Below are 22,197 nucleotides of genomic sequence, written 5' to 3'. Positions count from 1 at the left end.
TACTAATGATGAGAAGAGCATTTCATTAAGACTCTATATCAAAACAGTAGGTTTTAATTTTTTTGTAAAATAAATTTATTTGATTTGAGGTTTCCAAGTATTTAAATTTATGCCTTAGGTGATAATACTGTGCAATTTTGTTCAGTCACTTTGCCTTTAAAGTCTTCATCCACATAGTTATATTGATATTCTAAGGTAGCACCAATGTTAGTGTAATGTCATCCTGAAAATAAACATTTTCATTATTATAAAATCTTATTTAATCTGTTTATGGAATAACTGTTTTTTTAATATCTAACGAACCCTGTTGGTAAATTTTAAAAGATTGAAATAAAAAACTGGAAAATTAATAATAATTGTAAAAAAAGATTATGCTTCACATTTAAGCAATTAATAACTTGGATCATTTGTATTTTATATCGCCATTGAATTATTTATTAAGCTTTTCTTTTTTAAACCACTGTGATATGGTTAAAAAGAGTATCAAGAACTCGCTCATTTAGTTAATTTGTGCTTTCACATCAACTTCAGTTAAATAATTAAAGTAATTCATAAATTATTCTAAAAAGTTGTCAGATTTACAACATCCTTCCTATTGTAATTCATAATTTAGTTATTTTTTACTGAAATTAATCTTTTTATGATACATATTATTCCGCTCTACTGTTACTTATATTTTAAATTCTATTAATAAAACCATTTGGTGCAGAATACTGAGATAAAACAAATCTTACATTAATTTTATTTTGAAAGTTTACCATAATCTTAAACATCGTATCTTATCTCAGCATTCTGTAGTAAGTGGTTTATATTAATATAATTAATTATTTATACTTTATTGTTTGTTTTAAATACATAGTTTTATTTCTGTCATTACATATTACTGTAAATGTTTTTTTATAACAACATGGAATTAGAGAATTCAATTTACAATAGAATATTTCCCAGTCATGTGACTTTTTCATAAATTTAATGATAATATTCCCTATAATAATGGAATTTTACCAACTTTAAAATAGAATAGTAATGTTCCATATTCATGAAAAAAATATTATCTTATGAGTGCAATACACCCTATAAGCAATCATCAATGCCCCTTTACAATCTCTTATTGCATGCACATGTTCCTCCCCATATGTTCAGTAAATATTCTACATATGTACAACGTGAATAGTCTTGCCTTATATTGCATCTAGTTTATTTCTTTTTAATAAAAGTAATATTCTTAAATATGTGTTGCTTTTTAATTATATTCAGTTTAACTATTAAAATATTTTAAATTTTTTTGGGTGTTGTTTTTGATGACTCCCACTCCTCCAACAGCCAAGCACAGAAGCATCAGAAATAGGTTATGGTTTTAAATTAGTTTTTCAGTTTTGACGAGAGCTCCCCTTACAAACATGGTGGTTAGCACTGATCACTGCTAGCAAACATTTGTGCATAAACTAAATTATTTAAATTTTTCTCCATTAGGATTTTTTACAGTTTATTTTGTATTTTTAATAGTTTGCCTATAATTCCTAATTTTCTTTTAGTTATAAATAATGATTACCCCTAACTCAGCCAATTATGTTTTGTAAAGGCATGTAATACGTTAACATTTTTATTATCTGAAATATACCATATATAGTTTGTTTCCAAGTATAAAATAAAATAGTATGTACAGTTTATAAACAATGTTAATAAGAGTCGACTTGTTTAAAATTTTATTTGTTTTCTGTTGACATTATTTACATCAATTTTCTTATAATTAAATTCTCTACAATTTACGTTTAAAAAATGTATGATTTATTGCCAATTTAACAACGTTATTGTATGTCATACGTAAAAAAATGTGTTTTTGACCCTATTTTTGGCGTTTTACATGGGATATCTTAGAAACTAAGAGAGATACAGTTCTGGGACCTATTTTTTTCGATTTCCCAGCTTAAAAACAATTGAATTTGCCCCTTAATTCACCTTCCCAGAATTTCAGAAAGCCTTAATTTACCCGGAGGAACTGAAACTCGGGCGAAATCTTTCATCCAGTATAACTCGCTAATGAAGCGTTTTCGGACCTATGTTTATATGAACTTTTTTCTTATTTTTAGCCTCTAGAATGAGTTGTCAAAGCATTGCCTTATCCTCTGGAATCACCTGTATAAAAATTTAGTACCATTCTTGAAAATAAATAAAAATTGCCTTTCTCCAATACTTTAGAGTTCTTCGCTCATCCAGATACGCATATAATGTCATATCATTGGTGTTGATTCTACCCATATATTTGTTACAATCTAAAACCGTAGCTGGCTTTTTCTGTGATAACTCTACCACCATGCCTTTTTGTATTTTCCTTATCCCTTACTTCAGAATTTGTAGAAACAAAGATGACTGACTTTTTTTGGTTTTTTTCTGTGTAGGCTAATCCTAAAATTTTATTTTGTTTGCAGTATACCTTATGTCCAACATTTAATTGACCTTTTACCATATCAGAAACGTATTGCAGGTGAACATTTTTCAAAACCATTGTGTAGACTGTGAATTATTTACTGTCCAATAAGATGCTATTGTAGATTTTTTTATCAGACCCATGTTTACAATGACAACAATGAATGCCCTTATTTCAGAATAGGTGACAGAAAGCCAGTCGTTGAAGTGATTGTGAAAAGAAATATTGTGTCAGCCAACAATTATTTGATTGGCGTACCTATTTGTTTCATTGACAAAAATATTCAGCAGAGTCTGCATAAAAACAAATTAAATTAATCAATAAGACAAGCACCTACATGGATAAAATTGGTTCCTCCCTCATTAATGGACCTCCAGGTTACATTGGCATATCATCATCCTCATCGTCTGAATGCAAAGAGCTGTCACTAAATACTTTCCTGCATACATCGATTGCGGGCATAGGCCAGGTTGACGTAACATATCATTATCATCTAGGCCTACATGGCAATTATGGTTCACGAGCAAAGACCTTCCTTGCGTTTCCTCTTCAGGTGTGAATCTTGGGTCATCATCAAATAAATTGGACACAGAATAATCAGAATTGGTATCGCTATCATCATTACCAATATCAGATAAATCGCTAAGCAATTGCCTGTCACTTTCACTTAACATTAATTTATCGCCATCCATATTCAAAATCAAAGCTTATTTTGTAAATATTTAGAGCACACAGTTAACTTATAAAAATAAACCATCAACAAAAACTAACTTATGTATCATAACCTTAAGAACACATTGAAAACAACAAAGAATGTAAACTGAATGATCTGCGCACTTTATTCATCGACACTGTTCTGCCAGCTGTTGTAACTCTTTTATTGCTTCGTTGTCATTATTTTATTTTTATATAAAATATTATATTTCCAAATGTATTTTTATTTTTATTTTTTCAAATAAAATGTAGTTTTAAAAGATGTGATCACTTTTAAATTAAATTTGGTGCAAACTGGTTTTTATTTACAAAAATATACGGCGACAACGAATTGTCTCCTGGCATTTTTTGAATTGAAGGGTGGCAATGGCGGATCATCGCCATAGCATTTTTCGCATATTTTTCTAGTGGCGATAAATCATCGCTGTGGTACTCAATGGGTTAATAGTGATCATTATTGAGTCGTTTTAACAAACTTCTTTGGTTAACAGAGTCAAAATCAATCATGGTTGGTTCTAACAAGATGCCGCCATAGTGCACACAGCTAACGTCTCTATGACTTTTTTACGAAATGTCTTTGATAAACAAATCATTTCAAGGGGTTTGTGGCCTGTACAATCACCATATCTGTTTCCCCCAGATTACTTTCTGTAGGGGGGGGGCAGCGAAATAAGCAGTGTATCACTATGTACGTTTGATAAACTAGAAACCGCATATGTACGAGACATTTCAGTACATCAGCTGGTTAAAGTGTTTGAAAACAGATTGAAAATGTGTTCATTGTTGTATTAATATTGGAGTTGGTCATTCTCAACACTGTTTAAAAACTATTCCAGTTATTGTAATATCTGTTTCTATAAAATAATGGAGTAAAAATGTAAAGCAATAAGTAAGAAAGTTTCGTCGTTGCACTCCCATTATTCCCATGCACAGTAATTTTCCTAATGCACTGTATATTAGTTTTTTCTTTTAATTCAAGGAAGTCCGCCTGTACAATTTTGTTTTATAAATTACTTTTTTAGCAATAGATTTTCTCTAACAGAAAATTTATTTAATTCACAAATTCAGATATTATAAATTATAACATATTATCTAGCAATGTACCAGAAGGAACTACATCAGCATTTGGCTGGAGGAATAAAAAAAAAACTTTGGAGAAAATCAAGATTACAACAGTGTCATAAGATATTAAAATAATTAATTCCAATAAAAATTAAAAAGTTCACTATAAAATATAAACCTCCTTAATAAAAGTTAATTAACCTATTAATTACTGGGGATATAATTCATCTTATCAAATTTCACTGTATTGGTTTTGTTTAAAATATATTGGACAATTTTCAAAGGAAAAGAAAAGCAATTGCCATTTTGAGTTACTGTATATAGAGTATGACAATTAAATTCACTGCCATATATTACCATGTTAACAATACTGCAAATAATTTGCATGCCTTAATGAAAGGATTGGAAATTAGTAAAACACCTGAATTGAAAATACAATGAAATTTATAATATTTTTTTCATTTTGATTTAGAATTATTCCTCTTACCAACCTAAATTATTGAATACATAGCAGTATAATATTATAAATATAGTCAGTGAAACTAATTTATTTAATTATTTTTAAAAATAATTAAGACCAAAGGAAGCAGATGGTAATGTATCTAATAGTAGAACTAACCTCTGGATTAACATTGATTTCAGTAAAATATACAAATTAGACATGGTGTGTACCACACCATAAAGAATTTTTTTAATTACGTTTATTCTAAATTCATTTTTGTTTAAGTGATATCAACAATTAGAGAATACAAACAAAAACAAATGGAGATTTTTTTTAGTCATTCGTTTTCCTATTTGTTGGTCAGCCTGAAGTGTTAGTATTTTTTTGGCAGTGTATTTAATAACTATTTTTGTAACAGTAAATTGTATTTGTTAAGAAATGTGCAAAATAATAAATAATGGAAAGGGACTTTTTTGGACTTGGATTATTTTTTGGTTTAAAACTATTCTCCATTCTTTTCTATATAGAATTAGTAAATGAAAATTGACAAAACAGTATAAAACATTAGCAATTTTAAATTGGAAAGGAGAAAATGTTTAAGTAAGTTCACATTTAACCAAGAAACATAAATTTCAGGTTTATTTTTAAATATTATAAAGGTTTATGTTTACATTGTTAACCCTTCACTGAGTGAAATTAGCTGTCCTCTTCTTACCAATCATTTATAATGTTCATTGATCTCCAATTTTAATACTTATTATCTAAAGACAATTAAGTCTGATGGCCAAATAATCTATAACACTCTCCTATATTTCATATCTAAAATTTTGTAATTTCTTTCATGCAATACATTTCATAATTATATAAAGTCTAACATATTTAATAGATTTTATTTCATTTTTGTGACTGACTTTTTTAATTAGGAAAGTTTAATTTTCATTAAAATAAAGCTTAATGTTACTCCTGACAGGTTTTTTTTTACATAAGAATTGCTGAAAGTCATTATAAATGTATAGATTTTTAATATTCAGTCCTTAACTACTTTACTGATCTAACTATATATATTACTATAAATACAATTGATTTAAGTTTCTGTAAAAATAAACTTCTAATATTAAGATGAAGTGCTTTCTTGGATCCTATTGTCTTTCTTAATTTTATTTTATAAAGAACTTGAAAAAAAATCTTATTGGTGAATAATAACTGTGTAAAATAATGTTTTTTATTGTGTATCTATAAGTAATTGTAATTAACAATAAAAAAATAAATAATGAGATAAAGTTTGAATTAAAAAATCAAAAATAAAATTCTGTTTACCACACAACTGAATGATTACTTTATTTCAAAAGTACTTGAGAATTATAACATTTAGAAGTGTACATACCATAAATCGGATAGCATTTTTGCCTATGTAAAATAAACATTTAACAAAGTAGACAGTAAATTATTTAGAAAGTCGTACTTATAACATTTTCTATTGACAACTGTTCATAAAGTAAAAAAATTATCACAATGTATTTTTATAAAAAAGAAAATATGTTAACCCTTCTAAATTACTTTTTCCTGATTCTCGTATGTTTTTTTATTATATAACCTTCTAAAGTGTGTTATAAATAAAACTAGATTGAAATCCCTCAGATCAAAAAAATTTTAATCAAATGGGGGCAGCTCATTATTGATTAACATAAATTATCCTGCAACCAAAATTCTTCTTCCTTCAGGAATTAAAAAGCTGTTCAAAAGCAAGAAATGGATTCAAAGAAGTACCTTGCATGACATAATGTAACATCTCTAGTGCACCCACCAGCTAATATTTCTTGTTTCTTTACTTGAAATTGACTGAAAATAAAAAAAATGTATTTAAAATAATTTAAATGAATAAAAAAATTGAATTGTATAAATAAAAGTAAATTATTTTAGCAATCTAATATAATGAAACAGGTTTCAAGTAAGCGTTCCAGAAATGTTTCTAATAAGTTTATGGGGGTGGTAAACGTGTTTGGCCGCTAAAGAAAATTTTTTTGAAGGAAATAGCTTTTTTAAATGAACATTTTATAAATCTTTTAAGCTACCATAGATAATAGACTGAAGGAAAACCTGTTAGACAAAAATTTATGGGCTTAAAAGGGCTTATTCTCACTTGAAGGAAAGTTAGCTTAATTCTTATATAGCACAACATCAAATTAAGTTGACACCTCTTTTCAAACATTAGTTGTATGATTTATTTTTAGCTTCTTAATTCATGTAGGATTGAAGTTCATCACCCTTAATATTACAGTAAGCTGGAGTTTTTCTAACTTTTCATTAAGGATAATATTTTTTTATTTATTGTACATTTAATAAAAAGATGTTTTACATTGCTATAACGTAAAATATTGCTTATAATTTCAATATTTTTATCTATTATGAAACAGATATACATTTTAAACTATAAACAAAATTGGTACAATCAAGAGATCACTAAATTACAAATAATAAATTATAAAAACAGGGTTAACGTAAAATAAAAATATACAGGGATTATTTTTTTCAAGGTCAGTTCAGTCGCGAAATAAAAACCCGCGCAAAAATCGAATGAACCTTTGCGCATATGTGTTGCACAGCGTCTCTAGTATAGCCTTCATTCACGCCGCCTCACTTTGTTTAGTTCTGAACACGCAGCTAGCACGTAAACGTGTCTACAACAATAGCATCTCCCACCAAGTGTGAAGTGCGTGCGGTAATTCAATTCTTCAGGCTGAGGAGTGTAATGCAGCTGAAATTCATTGACGAATAAGTAATGTGTACGGTGAAATTTCAATGAGTGACAGCAAAGTGCGACAATGGTGAAGGAACTTTAAAGCAGGACGTACAGAGATGTTCATGATGCAGGCGGTCAGGGAAGGAAGCGAGTGTCAACCGATGATCTCGTTGAGCGAGTGGATGAGGCGATTCGAGAAAATCGTCGGTTCACAATTTCTGTATTGAGTGATTCGTTCCTGAAATTTCAAGGTCAGCTCTCTACACCGTTGTGAGAGAGACACTTAAGTACCGCAAACTGTGTGCGAGATGGGTTCCCAAGATGCTGTCCGACCATCACAAAACAATGAGAATGGACGCCTCCTCCCTAACGTTTCTCCAGCGCTACCACAATGAAGAAGATTTTTTGAACAAAATTTTCACAGCGGACGAGACACGGATTCATTTCGAAAGTGAAGAAACAAAAGAACAATCCAAACAGCGGATGCATTCTAATTCTCCCAGTAAACCAAAGAAGTTCAAGCGAACCTTCTCCAACAGAAAGTGTATGCGTATGGCTACTGTGTTCTGGGACCGGAATGGAGTTCTCTTGGTGGAATTCATGGAACGTGGCACGATCATCACTGCAGCATCATACTGCGTGACTCTTCAACGTCTACAAAGGGCAATTCAGAATAAGCAGAGAGGAATGTTGTCATCAGGCATTGTCTTTCTCCATGACAATGCTCGGCCGCACACTGCAGCTGTAACAAAGAAGCTCCTGCAGCGTTTTCATTGGGAAGTGTTTGATCATCCACCATACAGCCCGGACTTGGCTCCATCCGATTTTCACCTCTTTGCTCACATGAAATGGTGGCTAGGAGGACAACATTTTGGCACAGACATCGAGCTGCAGACTAGTGTAGAAACATGGCTGAAAACACAGGCGACTCCGTTCTATGACGAGGGTATTGGAAAGATGCTACAACGCTACAACAAATGTCTAAATCGGAGTGGCGACTATGTAGAGAAATAGCGTAACTATGTAAGTACTTGTAACAAATAAAAATTTTTTTATTTTCTCTGGTTTTAATTTCGTGACCAATCAGACCTTGAAAAAAAATAACCCTCATATATATATATATATATATATATATTAATTAAGAAATTGGGTTGATGAGGTGTAGAAAAAATATAACATAAATTTTAATGATCAATATGAAAATTAATGTGCTGAAAAAATAGAAGTCCCTAAAACAACACTAATAACATTTGAAAACACAAACCTTTTATTTATAAAATATTTCTGATGAATTTTCTTACTTATTCTTATTATTGAGGGAATCAGGAAGTGTTTCAGCAGAAAGAAAAAATACTGTTGTTTTTACACTCAAAAAAAAATTGTAATAAGTCTGTAACCTATACATTATAATCTAAATCTTTCTTCATCTGTCTCTAAGTAAATCACTAACAAACCTTTCTGATGCTAAATTATCATACAGAATATTATGAACTTTCTATAGACTAATCATAGATTCATCCATTATGGTACATGTTTTTAACAATTATTAAATCTTATTACAAAGACGTGCTTATTGTAAATTATTGATTTGACATCCAAAATTTTAAATAGAATTACAAACAGCACTACACAAAATATTACATTTACATTAATAACTTATTTCCAGTATGATTTTAAATATGTCGGCCTAGCAACTCTCTCAACAAAAATTATTCTACTGTGGACTACACTTTCAGTAAACTGCAAGTAAAATATTTTTTTATTTATCGATTCTAAACTAGTCCATTAGTCTAGAAAATGTCTGAATCCTTTACCAGAACAAAAAAAAGATCCATCAGGAGATGATATCTGACAACCTGGTTCATAATGACATAATGTGCTCGAACACCATTATGTTGAATTCCACAAAGTTTTCTTCATGCATCATAAACCACCATATAAATGTATTATTTTTAACCATGCTCATATAATTATCTCAAGTTATTATACCTGCAAGATTTACAATCCCATTTCATCAAAAAGTGAAAGTCTTTCTCACATAAGCACCCTTAGTTACTGCTTCAAAATAATTTTCACTGTACCAATATCTCCTTTTATGTCAGTTGACGATACAGCTCAGTTAGTTTCATATGACATGCAATTTTACTAAAGTTCATGTTGTAAACAAGAAATTTACTCTTAAATTTATGTTCTTGAAAAACACTGCTTATCTCTTTCATATATCTTGTAATTCAGAAGTTAATGATTTAGTTGACTCCTAACAACTCTTAGTCACTGCTAAAGAAACATGCCATTCATTTACTTCTGTTGTCTGTTCTGGAAGATCAAGGTTTAGATACATGTTTACAGATCCATGTTCATATCAATTATTATCCATAGACATATAGTACAGTCAATTTGTATTTTTATTTGAAAATCCTTACCTACCGATTGATGTTTTTTCCTTATGTTAGGGGTGATGAGGAAAGCTTAACTCCAGATTTTTAACATCCCCCATAGATTTTTAACATCCCCCATAGATTTTTGAAAAACTCAAAAAGTTTATGAAATACGTTTTTCTCTGAATCTATGCATTTTAGAGAAAAGTTTTTCAAACAAAAAATGTAGAAGACATTCTCCTCCACAATTAATATCGTTGAAGTTATGCCGTATAATTTGAAATTGAAATACTAGGTGGCGCTGAAGTTGTAAAAAACATGTTTTTTCAGTTTTTTCACCAGAAAAAATTGTTTTTCGTCTGTATTGCATTTGGAAAAGTTGTTAATCTCAAAAAAAACATACAATTTTTATTTAAACAATTTTCTTGTACGACTTACCGTTTTGGAGCTGTAGCTTGTGTAAGTGTGAAAATGTTGTGAATTGGGCACGTCTTCAAAACCGGTCTACTCATTTACAACGTTTTTTAGAACTGATGACTAATAGCAATTAGTTTAGTTGAATAACGTATCATAGTAAAATTGTCACTCTTTGGTAATATCAATGTTATAAACAAGATTACATATTTATTTTATTCAACTGATAACAACAGGCCCTAAACCAATTTTAATACAACTAAGCATTAATCCAGTGTAACAACATTAGGTTAAAGAACAATTTAGATTCGGAGTAACAGTACAAGGTGAAAAGATAAAGATGCTACGATTTGCTGATGATATAGTAATTCTAGCCGAGAGTAAAAAGGATTTAGAAGAAACAATGAACGGCATAGATGAAGTCCTACGCAAGAACTATCGCATGAAAATAAACAAGAACAAAACAAAAGTAATGAAATGTAGTAGAAATAACAAAGATGGACCACTGAATGTGAAAATAGGAGGAGAAAAGATTATGGAGGTAAAGAATTTTGTTATTTGGGAAGTAAAATTACTAAAGATGGACGAAGCAGGAGCGATATAAAATGCCGAATAGCACAAGCTAAACGAGCCTTCAGTAAGAAATATAATTTGTTTACATCAAAAATTAATTTAAATGTCAGGAAAAGATTTTTGAAAGTGTATGTTTGGAGTGTCGTTTTATATGGAAGTGAAACTTGGACAATCGGAGTATCTGAGAAGAAAAGATTAGAAGCTTTTAAAATGCGGTGCTATAGGAGAATGTTAAAAATCAGATGGGTGGATAAAGTGACAAATGAAGAGGTATTGCGGCAAATGGATGAAGAAAGAAGCATTTGGAAAAGTATAGTTAAAAGAAGAGACAGACTTATAGGCCACATACTAAGGCATCCTGGAATAGTCGCTTTAATATTGGAAGGACAGGTAGAAGGGAAAAATTGTGTAGGCAGGCCACGTTTGGAGTATGTAAAACAAATTGTTGGGGATGTAGGATGTAGGGGGTATACTGAAATGAAACGACTAGGATTAGATCGGGAATCTTGGAGAGCTGCATCAAACCAGTCAAATGACTGAAGACAAAAAAAAAAAAAAAAAACATTTGTTCTGTTTTTGTTATGCTAGAGAAAGATGGTTTTCTAAAGATGTGATTGATGTGATCACTTTAGCAGTTTGTATATAAATAGATATATTTTAATCATTTATACAAATTAACAAAATTATTACTAAATAGAATATTTGTTTAAACTTATGATTAATAAATGGTAACTTGCTATTACTTCATTTTATTAACAGTACATGTTATGTTTAATAGAATGATTTTAAAACAAACAGTTAAATTTTTCTACATTACAAAAAGGAATAAATTAAATACAATTTATTATATGTAATATAACAACAAACATGTAGTTAGTTTTTCTGAAAATAGCAAGTATAAAATGTCTTCATTGGGTAAAGAAATCTTCATAATCATCTTTTAGAAATTTTATAAAGTTATGTGCCTGTTTATCATTTTATTTTAATATTGGTTGGTTCTGTCATTTAGTACAGTGTGCAGTAAAATAAAAAATATAGTAAAACTATAATTATATCAGCAGTTTCCATAGATTGGCAGCAAATCAACCCCTTAACCATAAGATACATTGTTGCAGAAGATCAGCTGGTTTCAGGTTAAATAACTGGAAAAAGGTCTGGCATATTTTCTTATACCATTTCATCCATGCTATTTCACTTACCATTTTATCCATCTTGCTTGTTAAAATAATTGTTAAACTGGATCTTTAAAAAAATAATAACTGCAGAAAGATTGTTCTTAATTTAATATTTTTAGGGGATTCTAAATTTCAGTATTTTAAATGAACAATGTGATTTTTTATCAACAATGCTTGAATAATTAACTTATATCCTAGCATACTTTTCTCTTATTCATTACTCATATAAGTAGAGGCCTGTTATAATATATAGAAAATCAAGCTAATTATTCATCTTTCTCTTGCAGCTACATCTAGTATTTTAATGTATATAATCTGTTCATCTTATAAACTTATTAAACTACAATTTGCTGATACAGAATGTTTCTTTATTTTCACCTTATTATTACTTAGATATCTGAAATATTAGCAGTATTTTTGTAGAAATACTTGTCTTGATTACAAGCTGAGTTGAATGTGTTTGTTGTTTAATCTGTTCTGTTAAATTCGTATTTACTTATAGTGTTAAAATTTCGCTTAATTTAGTAAAACTAACTTTTTACTTTCCTGGCAACATAGCTTTAGAGCTATGCTACATGACCCAGAAACCCCAAAAACAAAAAACGGGGTAATATTCGTTCATATGTACATGGGTATGAAGTTTGATAAAAACAATAAGCAGAATTTTTTAATTTCCCAGGCTATGTAAATCTGATTGTCACAGTTTTTTTAATGTGTTTGTACACTTGTTCTTTTTACATTTTTAGCCATATTGGATGCTTAGTTTATTGTTGGCTGTTGAAAAAGTTACACGTGTTTCGATATGGTTAGTAATTTTTAACTTTTGGAAAAAATGGAACAAAGTATTTTCATTAAATTTTGCTTTACGTGGAATAAAGTGCAGCACCACATTGGAAATGTAGAATGTTGCTTTTGGCAATTCTTCTATGAATAAAACAAGTACTTACTAGTGGTACACATTTCCACGAGGGCTGTGAAGAAATTGAAGTTTACAAGTGCCCTGGATGTCCCAGCACATCAACAACTGGTGACATTGAAAGAGTGAAAAAAATGATTGTGGACACTTGCCAAATCACTGTCAAGAGAGGTGGGTAATGATGTTGACATTTCATTTGGCTCACGCCAAGCAATTTTTTCAGATGTTTTGGGTATGAAATATGTGGTAACAAAATTTTGTTCCAAAATTATTGAATTTCAACCAAAAGCAGTGCCGAATGAACATTGCTCAGGAGTTGCTGAATGAAGTAAATGATGTCCACTGCTCAAACAAGTCATAACTGGTGATTGAAACATGGTTGTAAGGGTATGACATTGAAAGTAAGGCCCAATTATCCCAATGGAAACTTCCTAAAGAGCCAAGACCGAAAAAAGCTCAAGTGCAATCAAATATGAAGGTTCTGATCATTTTGTTCTTCAATTTCAACGACTTAGTTATCATGAGTTGTGGGCTCCAGATCATAAGATCTATAAAGAGTACTACCTGGAAGTTCTACACCATTTTGAATAAAGCAATCCGAAGAAAACTCCTGGCGAAAAAATACTAGGCAATTTCACGTGACATTGCACCTGCTTACACTTCACTGCTTATTTGTGAATTTTTGGGCTAAAAGCTGCACCGTTATGATACCTCAGCCTCCGTACTTGCTGGACAAGGCCCACTGTGACTTCTTCCTATTCCCCAAGCTGAAAAGAACCATGAAAGGACAATGTTTGCCAACATTGAAGAGATAAAGACAGAATCACTGATTCTATCATATGTATGGCTAAACGCCATACTGAAAATTATGTTCCACAGGTGCTTCAAAGACTGGAAAAAGCATTGGCACAAATGTATTATATCTGAAGGGGAATACTTTCAAAATGGCAAAATCAACATTGATGAATAAATAAAGATTTTTTTGAGAAAAAGTAAAATTTTACATATTTTTTATATCAAACCTCGTTTTGGACATGTATTGGCATGTCTAACAACTGTATGCAAGCCTAACAACTTTTGACTGGATAAATTAATTTTATTGAAATTTTTTAAAGAAACTTGTGTGTATGAATCAATTTATTGGTAAAACTTTGGTGTCAACATCTCCAGGGGGTGGGTTAGATAGTTTTTTGGGGTCAATTTACTCAAGAAGTTGCAAAGATAACCCTTTTTATTAAAACGCAGTTTATTTGTTGATGCTTACCTTACAGTTAAAAAAAAAAAATTGCCTGAAAATTCCCTCTTTTCAAAAATTGAAAAAGCTATTTTATTTATTGCATATTTTTTAACCAAATTTGTTTTAATAATCTTCCTAAGCATAGTAGTACAAGCAACAAAAAAGAATAGTTTAGGGTCAGGTGCCAATCTTGTTTAAAAATATTATTTTTTTTTTAATTATTCAAAACGTTTTGGCTTATTTAAACTTAAATTATAAAAGGTTTATATTTAATCTTCTACTAATAATATTACAATAAATTCCACCCACACCACAAAAAAAAAAATAAACTTTAGCTAACTTTTTCATGTATAATTATTTCTGCACTATATATATATAAAAATAAATAACCAATGCCAGGAAAGTAGTAAAATTTTGTTGGCAGTTTTTTTTGACATCATTAGTATAGTAATTCCTACATATTTTAAACAAATGCAGTTTTTTATATTACTGTTGATTTTAATAGTTTACTTTTTATACTTCTTTTACATACTTTCATACTTAATTCTGTTAGTTAAAATTTAATGTTTTCCATTTAAACTGATCAGTCTTTTTTTTTTTTGTCATTTGGAATCTTGTACACCAACAATAATGTATTAATCATCCTAATTATGCCAATTATTTATTCAATAAAAGGTAATAATAATGAATTTTAATTAATGTAAAAATGTAGTATAGTAACTACACATTACACAAAGCAATACAAAAGCATAGAAACAGAAATCATTAACTAAATTGTTGAGTTAAAAAAAAAATCATTTAAAAAGTTAGGCAGTATAAGAAAATAAATATTTTTAAGACATAATACCCTTAATGAAAAATTACATTCATATTAAAAAATACAGTATTTTTTTAATACAAAATACTGTAAAAACAATTGAAATATTTTATAATCGCACTAGGAATTAATTGTTTAACCCATCGGTTTGGTTTAGTGGTGAACACATCTTCCCAAATCAGCTGATTTGGAAGTTGAGAGTTCCAGCGTTCAAGTCCTAGTAAAGTCAGTTATTTTTACATGGATTTGAATACTAGATTGTGGATACTGGTGTTTTTTGGTGGTTGGGTTTCAATTAACCAGGAATGGTTGACTGTACAATACGACACTTCATATAAAATCATACATATTATCCTCATTCATCGTCTGAAGTATTATCTGAATAGTAGTAATCGGAGGCTAAAACAGGAAAAAGAAGAACAGGAATTAATTCTTTGGAATATGAATTTAAAAAATAATCCCATATTTTTGTGACACCTCAGTCAATTATTTTTTTAATGAATAAGATGATCAAGTATATTTTATCATTATAGTGGACAGTATGAAATGATGTATAATTATCATTTAATACTGTTTGTACATTAATAAAAATAAGAGAAAACTATTATAACTGCTGTTATAACACCTAACATTCACCGCTCTGAAAGATTACTTTCAATGATTTGAAAATACATGGTTTAGAAATGTTTTCTACAGATCACAAAGAAATAAAAAAAGAAAACTAGCAGGAAGATATTCATTACTGATCATGATAAAATTTCTCTAAACAATTTAATTACAGGAGGCGTTAGTCTTATTTTTAATAGTCTTCAGACATTATGTCTATTACTGGAATGTTCAGTTATTGATATCATGTTTTTGGTCATAGAAAAAGGCTTTGGTCTAGACCAAACTAAAAGTTATACTGGAAGTTCTTTTTAAGTTTCAGAGTTATCGACCCCCAATTGAATTCATTATAAAAGATCAAACAGTGAACTCAGACAGAAAAACTTGATGTCTTTCATAGGCTCCATTGTCGTCATCGGAATTGAAAACCAGTATAATCTTAGCATGTTTGTTAGTAGCATGCCTAAGACTGTAATAATTAAAATAAAAATCAGTATTAGCTAGTTTTACTAATTTCATTACTTCAAGTTAACTCTGGAAGGAACCAATATAAAGTATTGGTTATCAATAAAGTAGCTGAAGAAGATTTTTAAGAAAGAGTTTCAGGAATCTTTCTAAAAGCTTTATTAACATTTGCAAACATGTATAACTACTAAAGGTGTATTTCTTTTGTTGAAGCAAATGTAACAAAACTTTTTGTAAATTTCATATGTTGATAATTTTTTGAAGCTACCTTGTTATGTACTGTAATATATACCATGATATGTATATATATATTTAGGCCTTTCATTTTACAATTATTATTTCAGGCATTATTTACCATTACTTCTACCAAACCAGTCATCTGTGTTTCTTATGGCACCATCTTTGATTATGATGATGCCATCTTTCTGATTTACTATGATTACTTTTCTGATTTATTATGATTACCATCTGTCTAATGATAAAATATGCAAATATATTAAATAGATATGTTGAGTGGAATATTAAAAATAAATGATGAAAACTTTTACATTAAGGATATGGAACCAGATTATATTTATATTGGTAATATTAAAAAACTGTTATGGTAAATAGATGATTTTGTTTAATCAGTTTGATGATTCAAAGTTTTAAAACAATATATTTCAAAACAGTACCATGTTATGAACTATTTTTTTTTAGAATTTATCACAGTAAATGCCCACTTATGATTCAGAAATTTACTGGTCAGATGTTAATGATGTTTATGGTGATCTTATAGATAAATCACAATGTGGTGATGGTTTAAAAAATTAAATGCAAGAAGAAAGTTATGATAATAATTTAACTAAGCATCAACTGTTATTACAATGATTCACTGGATAATATCAATGTATTCATCAGGTAGGTTTGACATCATATTCTTGATGAAGTCAGTGAAAAATATTCACGTGTATTCCACAAAATTGTCATATCCATCTTGAATTTCCATATTACATAATCGTATTGTAAAAAACTAAAATGATTGCAACAAGTGATTCAGAAATGCAAGAAAGGATTATTGTCTGCCATCATGTGCCTTCTCCAAAAAAAAAGAAATGACCCTGCACCTCCCGTCAAATAAAACAATATGAACATTTCAAGTGGGAAGCTTTTGTATTATCCTATAGAAAAACTGAAGAACTCATAAGAAGGGGTTTACTTTGCAAGTGGCTGAACTTCACATCACAAGAGCTGAAGGAAATAAGTCACTGTTTCTGAATAGTTAAACACTTTTTAAGTATTTGATTTGAAGTGATGTTTGCCATTCTTAATCCCACCAGACCAACATATGTATAGACACATAATTCCCTGCACAATAGGGAAAACTACTGCTGAAATATATAATCTTGTTTACATGCATGGCAAAAAAAATGTTGTAAGTAGGCACAATGTGAAAAAATATTGCAATGAATTTAAAGAGAAAGAAGTATCCTGATGTATTAAAAACGTTTCTTTATAAACTCTTAAATAAAGTGAAGTCTATCAGGAACTGTAAATTGCCCAAAAATGCTTACAAGATGTTCAACAAAAAACTGATTAGCTGTATACCAAAGTATTTCTCACATTTTTTGAGGATAAAATAACATTGTGAGATACATTAATTGGAAATAAAACCTGGATGACAACCAATGCATTAGCACTGTTTGTATTCCACCAGCAAAAAAAATTTAAATATCAGCATGAAAAACTGTGGTAATTATCTTATGAAACATAGAAACTGGTTTTCGTTTGCTTTTTACCTGAAGAAGATACTATTGAAGCTGTTGCTGAAAGATGCTGTTAAAAATGTATCGAGAATACAAAACCTTGATTTCAGAAGTTAATGATCCTTCATACATTGAGATCACGTCTTACAGAATTTGTTGCACATCCTTAAAAGGAAAATGATTTAACCTTTTATGTTTTACTTTCTGTTTATCCCTTTTACAGTTACATTTTTTCAGGGATGAAAAAAAAAGAAGATACCATGTGGACACAGCTGCAGACCAAACAGTATAGATTTAATATAGCCCTTACATATATGTTTGTATTAGTATAAGATGAATCCACCACTGGCTTCCTAAACAAGTTGTGGTTTTTTTAGAAGAGGAGCAAATAGGTTAATGTTCAAAATGTATGTATCTCATTTTACACTACGAAGAACATCTGTGAATTATCACATGTTATGATAAAACACTTTTATACATCATCTGTTCAAAAATTATTTGACAATTTTTTTTTTCAAAGTATTTGAATGCAAGTGATAAAACATCTATTGTAACACTAGTAAACATATAGTGCCATACATACTTTTTTTTAACTGGTAGTGCACATAGATATCCAGCAGGTCATTTTGTGGTCAGCATAGCTGGTGCTTATCACATTTTTATTTTGTGCATAATGGTGGAATACATTTAACAACATTATTGCATCAAGCTCTGCAAATGCTTAATGATATCCAAAGCAAAACAATTTATAAAATTATGCTGGCTTTCAGGAATGAAGCTATGAGGGTTTCATAAATTAAAATGTGGCCATTTTCAGAATTAAAAAACTACAGCTGAGACTGACCAGTGTATCTATAGGCCAAGTTAAAATTCAATATCATTAATGACATGTACATTTTGATAATAAAAAAAAATCTGTGGCTGGCATCCAAGAAATCATAAATGACACTTGATTAGTGATGGTTTCATACACGTGATTTTAACAGACAATTTAACCATACAAGATTGGCTATGAAATTTATGCCTATGTTGCTTTCTATGAATAGAAAGAGATTTGTTTTGATGTTGCACAGGATATGCTGGAATCTACCAGTGGTGTTCCATCATCAGCTTCAAAAATGTTCTGTCAATGTCTTTGGGGAATGAACTAAGAAAGTAGATCATTCCACTAACAATAAAAGGAATGACTAAATTCTCATTATAAAACTTTTACTAAAATTTTTATTTTTATAAAATTTTTTTACTTCAACTAATGCTTTAATTCCCAACCAATCCTCCGTTATAGCTGATGGATGAACAAGTTGAACAACTTTTCAAGTAAACTAGGTGCTCTTAATCTGTATTAGTACATATCTATGAGGGTTATTTTTTTTTCAAGGACCGATCGGTCGCGAAATAAAAACCCGCGCAAAAATCAGATGAACCTTTGCGCATATGTGTTGCACAGCGTCTCAAGTATGGCCTTCAATCACGCCGCCTCACTTCGTTTAGTTCTGAACACGCTGCTAGCACGTAAACATGTCTACAACAATAGCATCTCCTGCCAAGTGTGAAGTGCATGCGGTAATTTGATTTCTTCAGGCTGAGGGGTGTAATGCAGCTGAAATTCATCGACAAATAAGTAATGTGTACGGTGAAACTTCAGTGAGTGACAGCAAAGTGCGACAATGATACAGGAACTTTAAAGCAGGACGTGTAGATGTTCATGATGCAGGCGGTCAGGGAAGGAAGCGAGTGTCAACCGATGATCTTGTTGAGCGAGTGGATGAGGCAATTCGAGAAAATCGTCGGTTTACAATTTCTGTATTGAGTGATTCTTACCTGAAATTTCAAGGGCAGCTCTCTACACCATTGTGAGTGAGAGACTTCAGTACCGCAAACTGTGTGCGAGATGGGTTTCCAAGATACTGTTCGACCGTCACAAAACAGTGAGAATGGACGCCTCCCTAACGTTTCTCACAATGAAGGAGAAGATTTTTTGAACAAAATTGTCACAGGAGACACATGAATCGCTGGCTAGGAGGACAACATTTTGGCACAGACATCGAGCTGCAGACCAGCGTAGAAACATGGCTGAAAACACAGGCGGCTCCGTTCTATGACGAGGGTATTGGAAAGTTGGTACCATGCTACGACAAATGTCTAAATCGGAGTGGTGACTATGTAGAGAAATAGTGTTAACTATGTAAGTACTTGTTACAAATAAAAAATTTTTTACTTTCACTGTGGTTTTAATTTCATGACCGATCGGACCTTGAAAAAAAAATAACCCTCGTATAATTAAACATTGTTCGTTGGGGAGGAAATTAATCTAAACTTCTTTCTTCTGAGAAAAGGTGTGTTTTTCTTGAAAATATTTACAGTAATAAAACTTAGACGAATCTAATAATTGTTTTATTGTTGATTACTGCATTTATCTTATTTGGCATCAACATTACCAACATAACCAGTCTTTTCCTTTGCCTTGTAACCACCAAATTCAGTCTTAATCTTCTTTTCATTGGCATGTAAATTTTCAGTAGGGTGAAGTTCAGAGGAATTATCTGGCTTCTGAAACATCTGAATTTGTTGTTTTTGAAGGACTCTCACTTGCATGGCCAAGATCTTGTTAGACGGTGTGATCTTTAATCTTCTTAATATATATGACTATTCTTTTCAAAATGCATTCTAATGTATTGATCACTTTTCATTATTCTCCCTACAAATACAAGTAACCTTGTCATGATAAAACAACCCTTCATCATTTTAGCCGGGTAGGTTTTTAGTGATGGTGTGTTGGTCTTCTCTTTTGCAAAATTGTTAATTGATTGTAAGATACTCTCTGGCCTAAATTGAAAGTAAAATACTCTCATTTAAGAAAATAACATTCTTCCATTTCTCAACAGTTCTGGGTTTTTTGACCGAGTAAGCTTCTGTTTTCAGATAGCCTCAGGCTAACTGCTACTTTTCTGGTTTATGAGCATTCTTTCCATCTGCTAACAATCTTCAATGCACTGTCATGATGAAAGCATTTGTCCCACTCACTGCCAAAAATTACTCAGGCTAGCCTCTTTAATATTTCATTGACAGTATCAAAATCAACTATACTTATTGACAATTTGTCATAGATGTGCATGTATGCTTAGAAAGGAAGTGTTTTTTGCTTATTTTTATGAGATTATATTTATTATGTTAGATTGATTTCCTCTGTAAACTAAAAGAATTTAGAAAAACTAATTAAAAAATAAAATATAAGAGCACAAAAATCTATAAACTATGGCAGTAATAACATAATTGCAAATAAGTAATAGGAAGTCACAGAACAAAATTCTGACCTCACAAGAATTTCCTCAAACTATTTAAATTATTCAGTGATATTTATTACCTTTTATATCTTATTGGAACTTCACTTTTCTACATCTTCTTTGATATTGCATTATTTATTCTTTCATTTATCTCATTTTCTATTCTCCCTTTTCAATTTGTTCACCATGCTTTCTTTTATTTTAAGTCACACTTTTACTTTGATTTCCTTCTCTAGTGGATAAATGTTCCATTACTTTGATGTTGTAGATATACAAGATTGATCATAAGTAAGAAACTGAATTACAACAGTGTTTTCTATCCAAGGAGAGGTTGTACAAAAAGTCAGTCAAACCTTCTGCTAAACTGCAAAATGAGTTAAAGCTAAGCTAGTAGTGGTAAATAATCTAATCTAATATAGAGAATATAATCTAATGTAAGGAACTCTCTGTAAAGATCTTCACAAATCTTACTTAACACATAATAGTACAGTAAATGTCCAATATTATGCATATTTTCTTATTATAGAAACATCTTCCTGGAGGTATCCCAAGATATGGTGCTGGCAAATCACAGTTCTATGCAGAAGCAGATAGTGAATCACATGATAGAGTAAGTCAGTTGACACCAGTTAAACCGGCAACAAATCAAGATACTACTGTTTATTTATGTAAATCAACATTTTATGAAACCAATCAATTATGTCAAGCAGCTGGTTGTAGCTTTTTTGGTAACCCACAAACAAGTAATTATTGTTCAAAATGTTACAGGCAAGTATTACAAGATCAATGTAAATAGTCTTCAATTTGTAATCTTCTCATTTTATTATCAAAATAATGAGAAGTTATAATTTATGTTGAGAATATTATTTTGTTATATTTATTATTTTTTTAATTTATGTTTTTCTTGTAATTCACTATTTGTTATTAACTAGAAAATATACAAATTCCTAATTTTGTAATATATTGAATAATTGTTGATAATTTCAAGTATTGTGTTAGTTATTTAAGAAAAATTAATAGAAAATATTTATTTTATGTTGAGCTATATATAATTTGATGTTATTGTTGATTATCTAGTTCTGATTTAGAAATATGTTATTGTTTTTTAATAACAGAGTGGAAGTTTTAAATAAATATATTTAAAACTTAAAGTAAATATATTTGGATGTAGTTATTTCTATACATTTTTTATATCTTTGAT

The 22,197-nt window shown here is 30.1% G+C and overlaps 1 protein-coding gene across 1 annotated transcript in view; it reads left to right on the top strand.

Moving 5' to 3' along the window:
* Window positions 1-21,792, top strand: part of LOC142317975 (OTU domain-containing protein 7B-like) — a 77,032-nt gene extending 55,240 nt beyond the window's left edge. Inside the window, exon 10 of the mRNA XM_075354508.1 lies at window positions 21,523-21,792. Within this exon, the coding sequence (XP_075210623.1) occupies window positions 21,523-21,792 (270 nt within the window). The remainder of the gene's footprint in view (window positions 1-21,522) is intronic.
* Window positions 21,793-22,197: the final 405 nt, after the last annotated feature.

Source organism: Lycorma delicatula, chromosome 1 (genome assembly GCF_047948215.1).
Source record: "Lycorma delicatula isolate Av1 chromosome 1, ASM4794821v1, whole genome shotgun sequence".
NCBI classification, from domain to species: Eukaryota; Metazoa; Arthropoda; class Insecta; order Hemiptera; family Fulgoridae; genus Lycorma; species Lycorma delicatula.
Note: the sequence above shows the minus strand (reverse complement) of the source record. Positions and strands in the feature narration are given on the sequence as shown.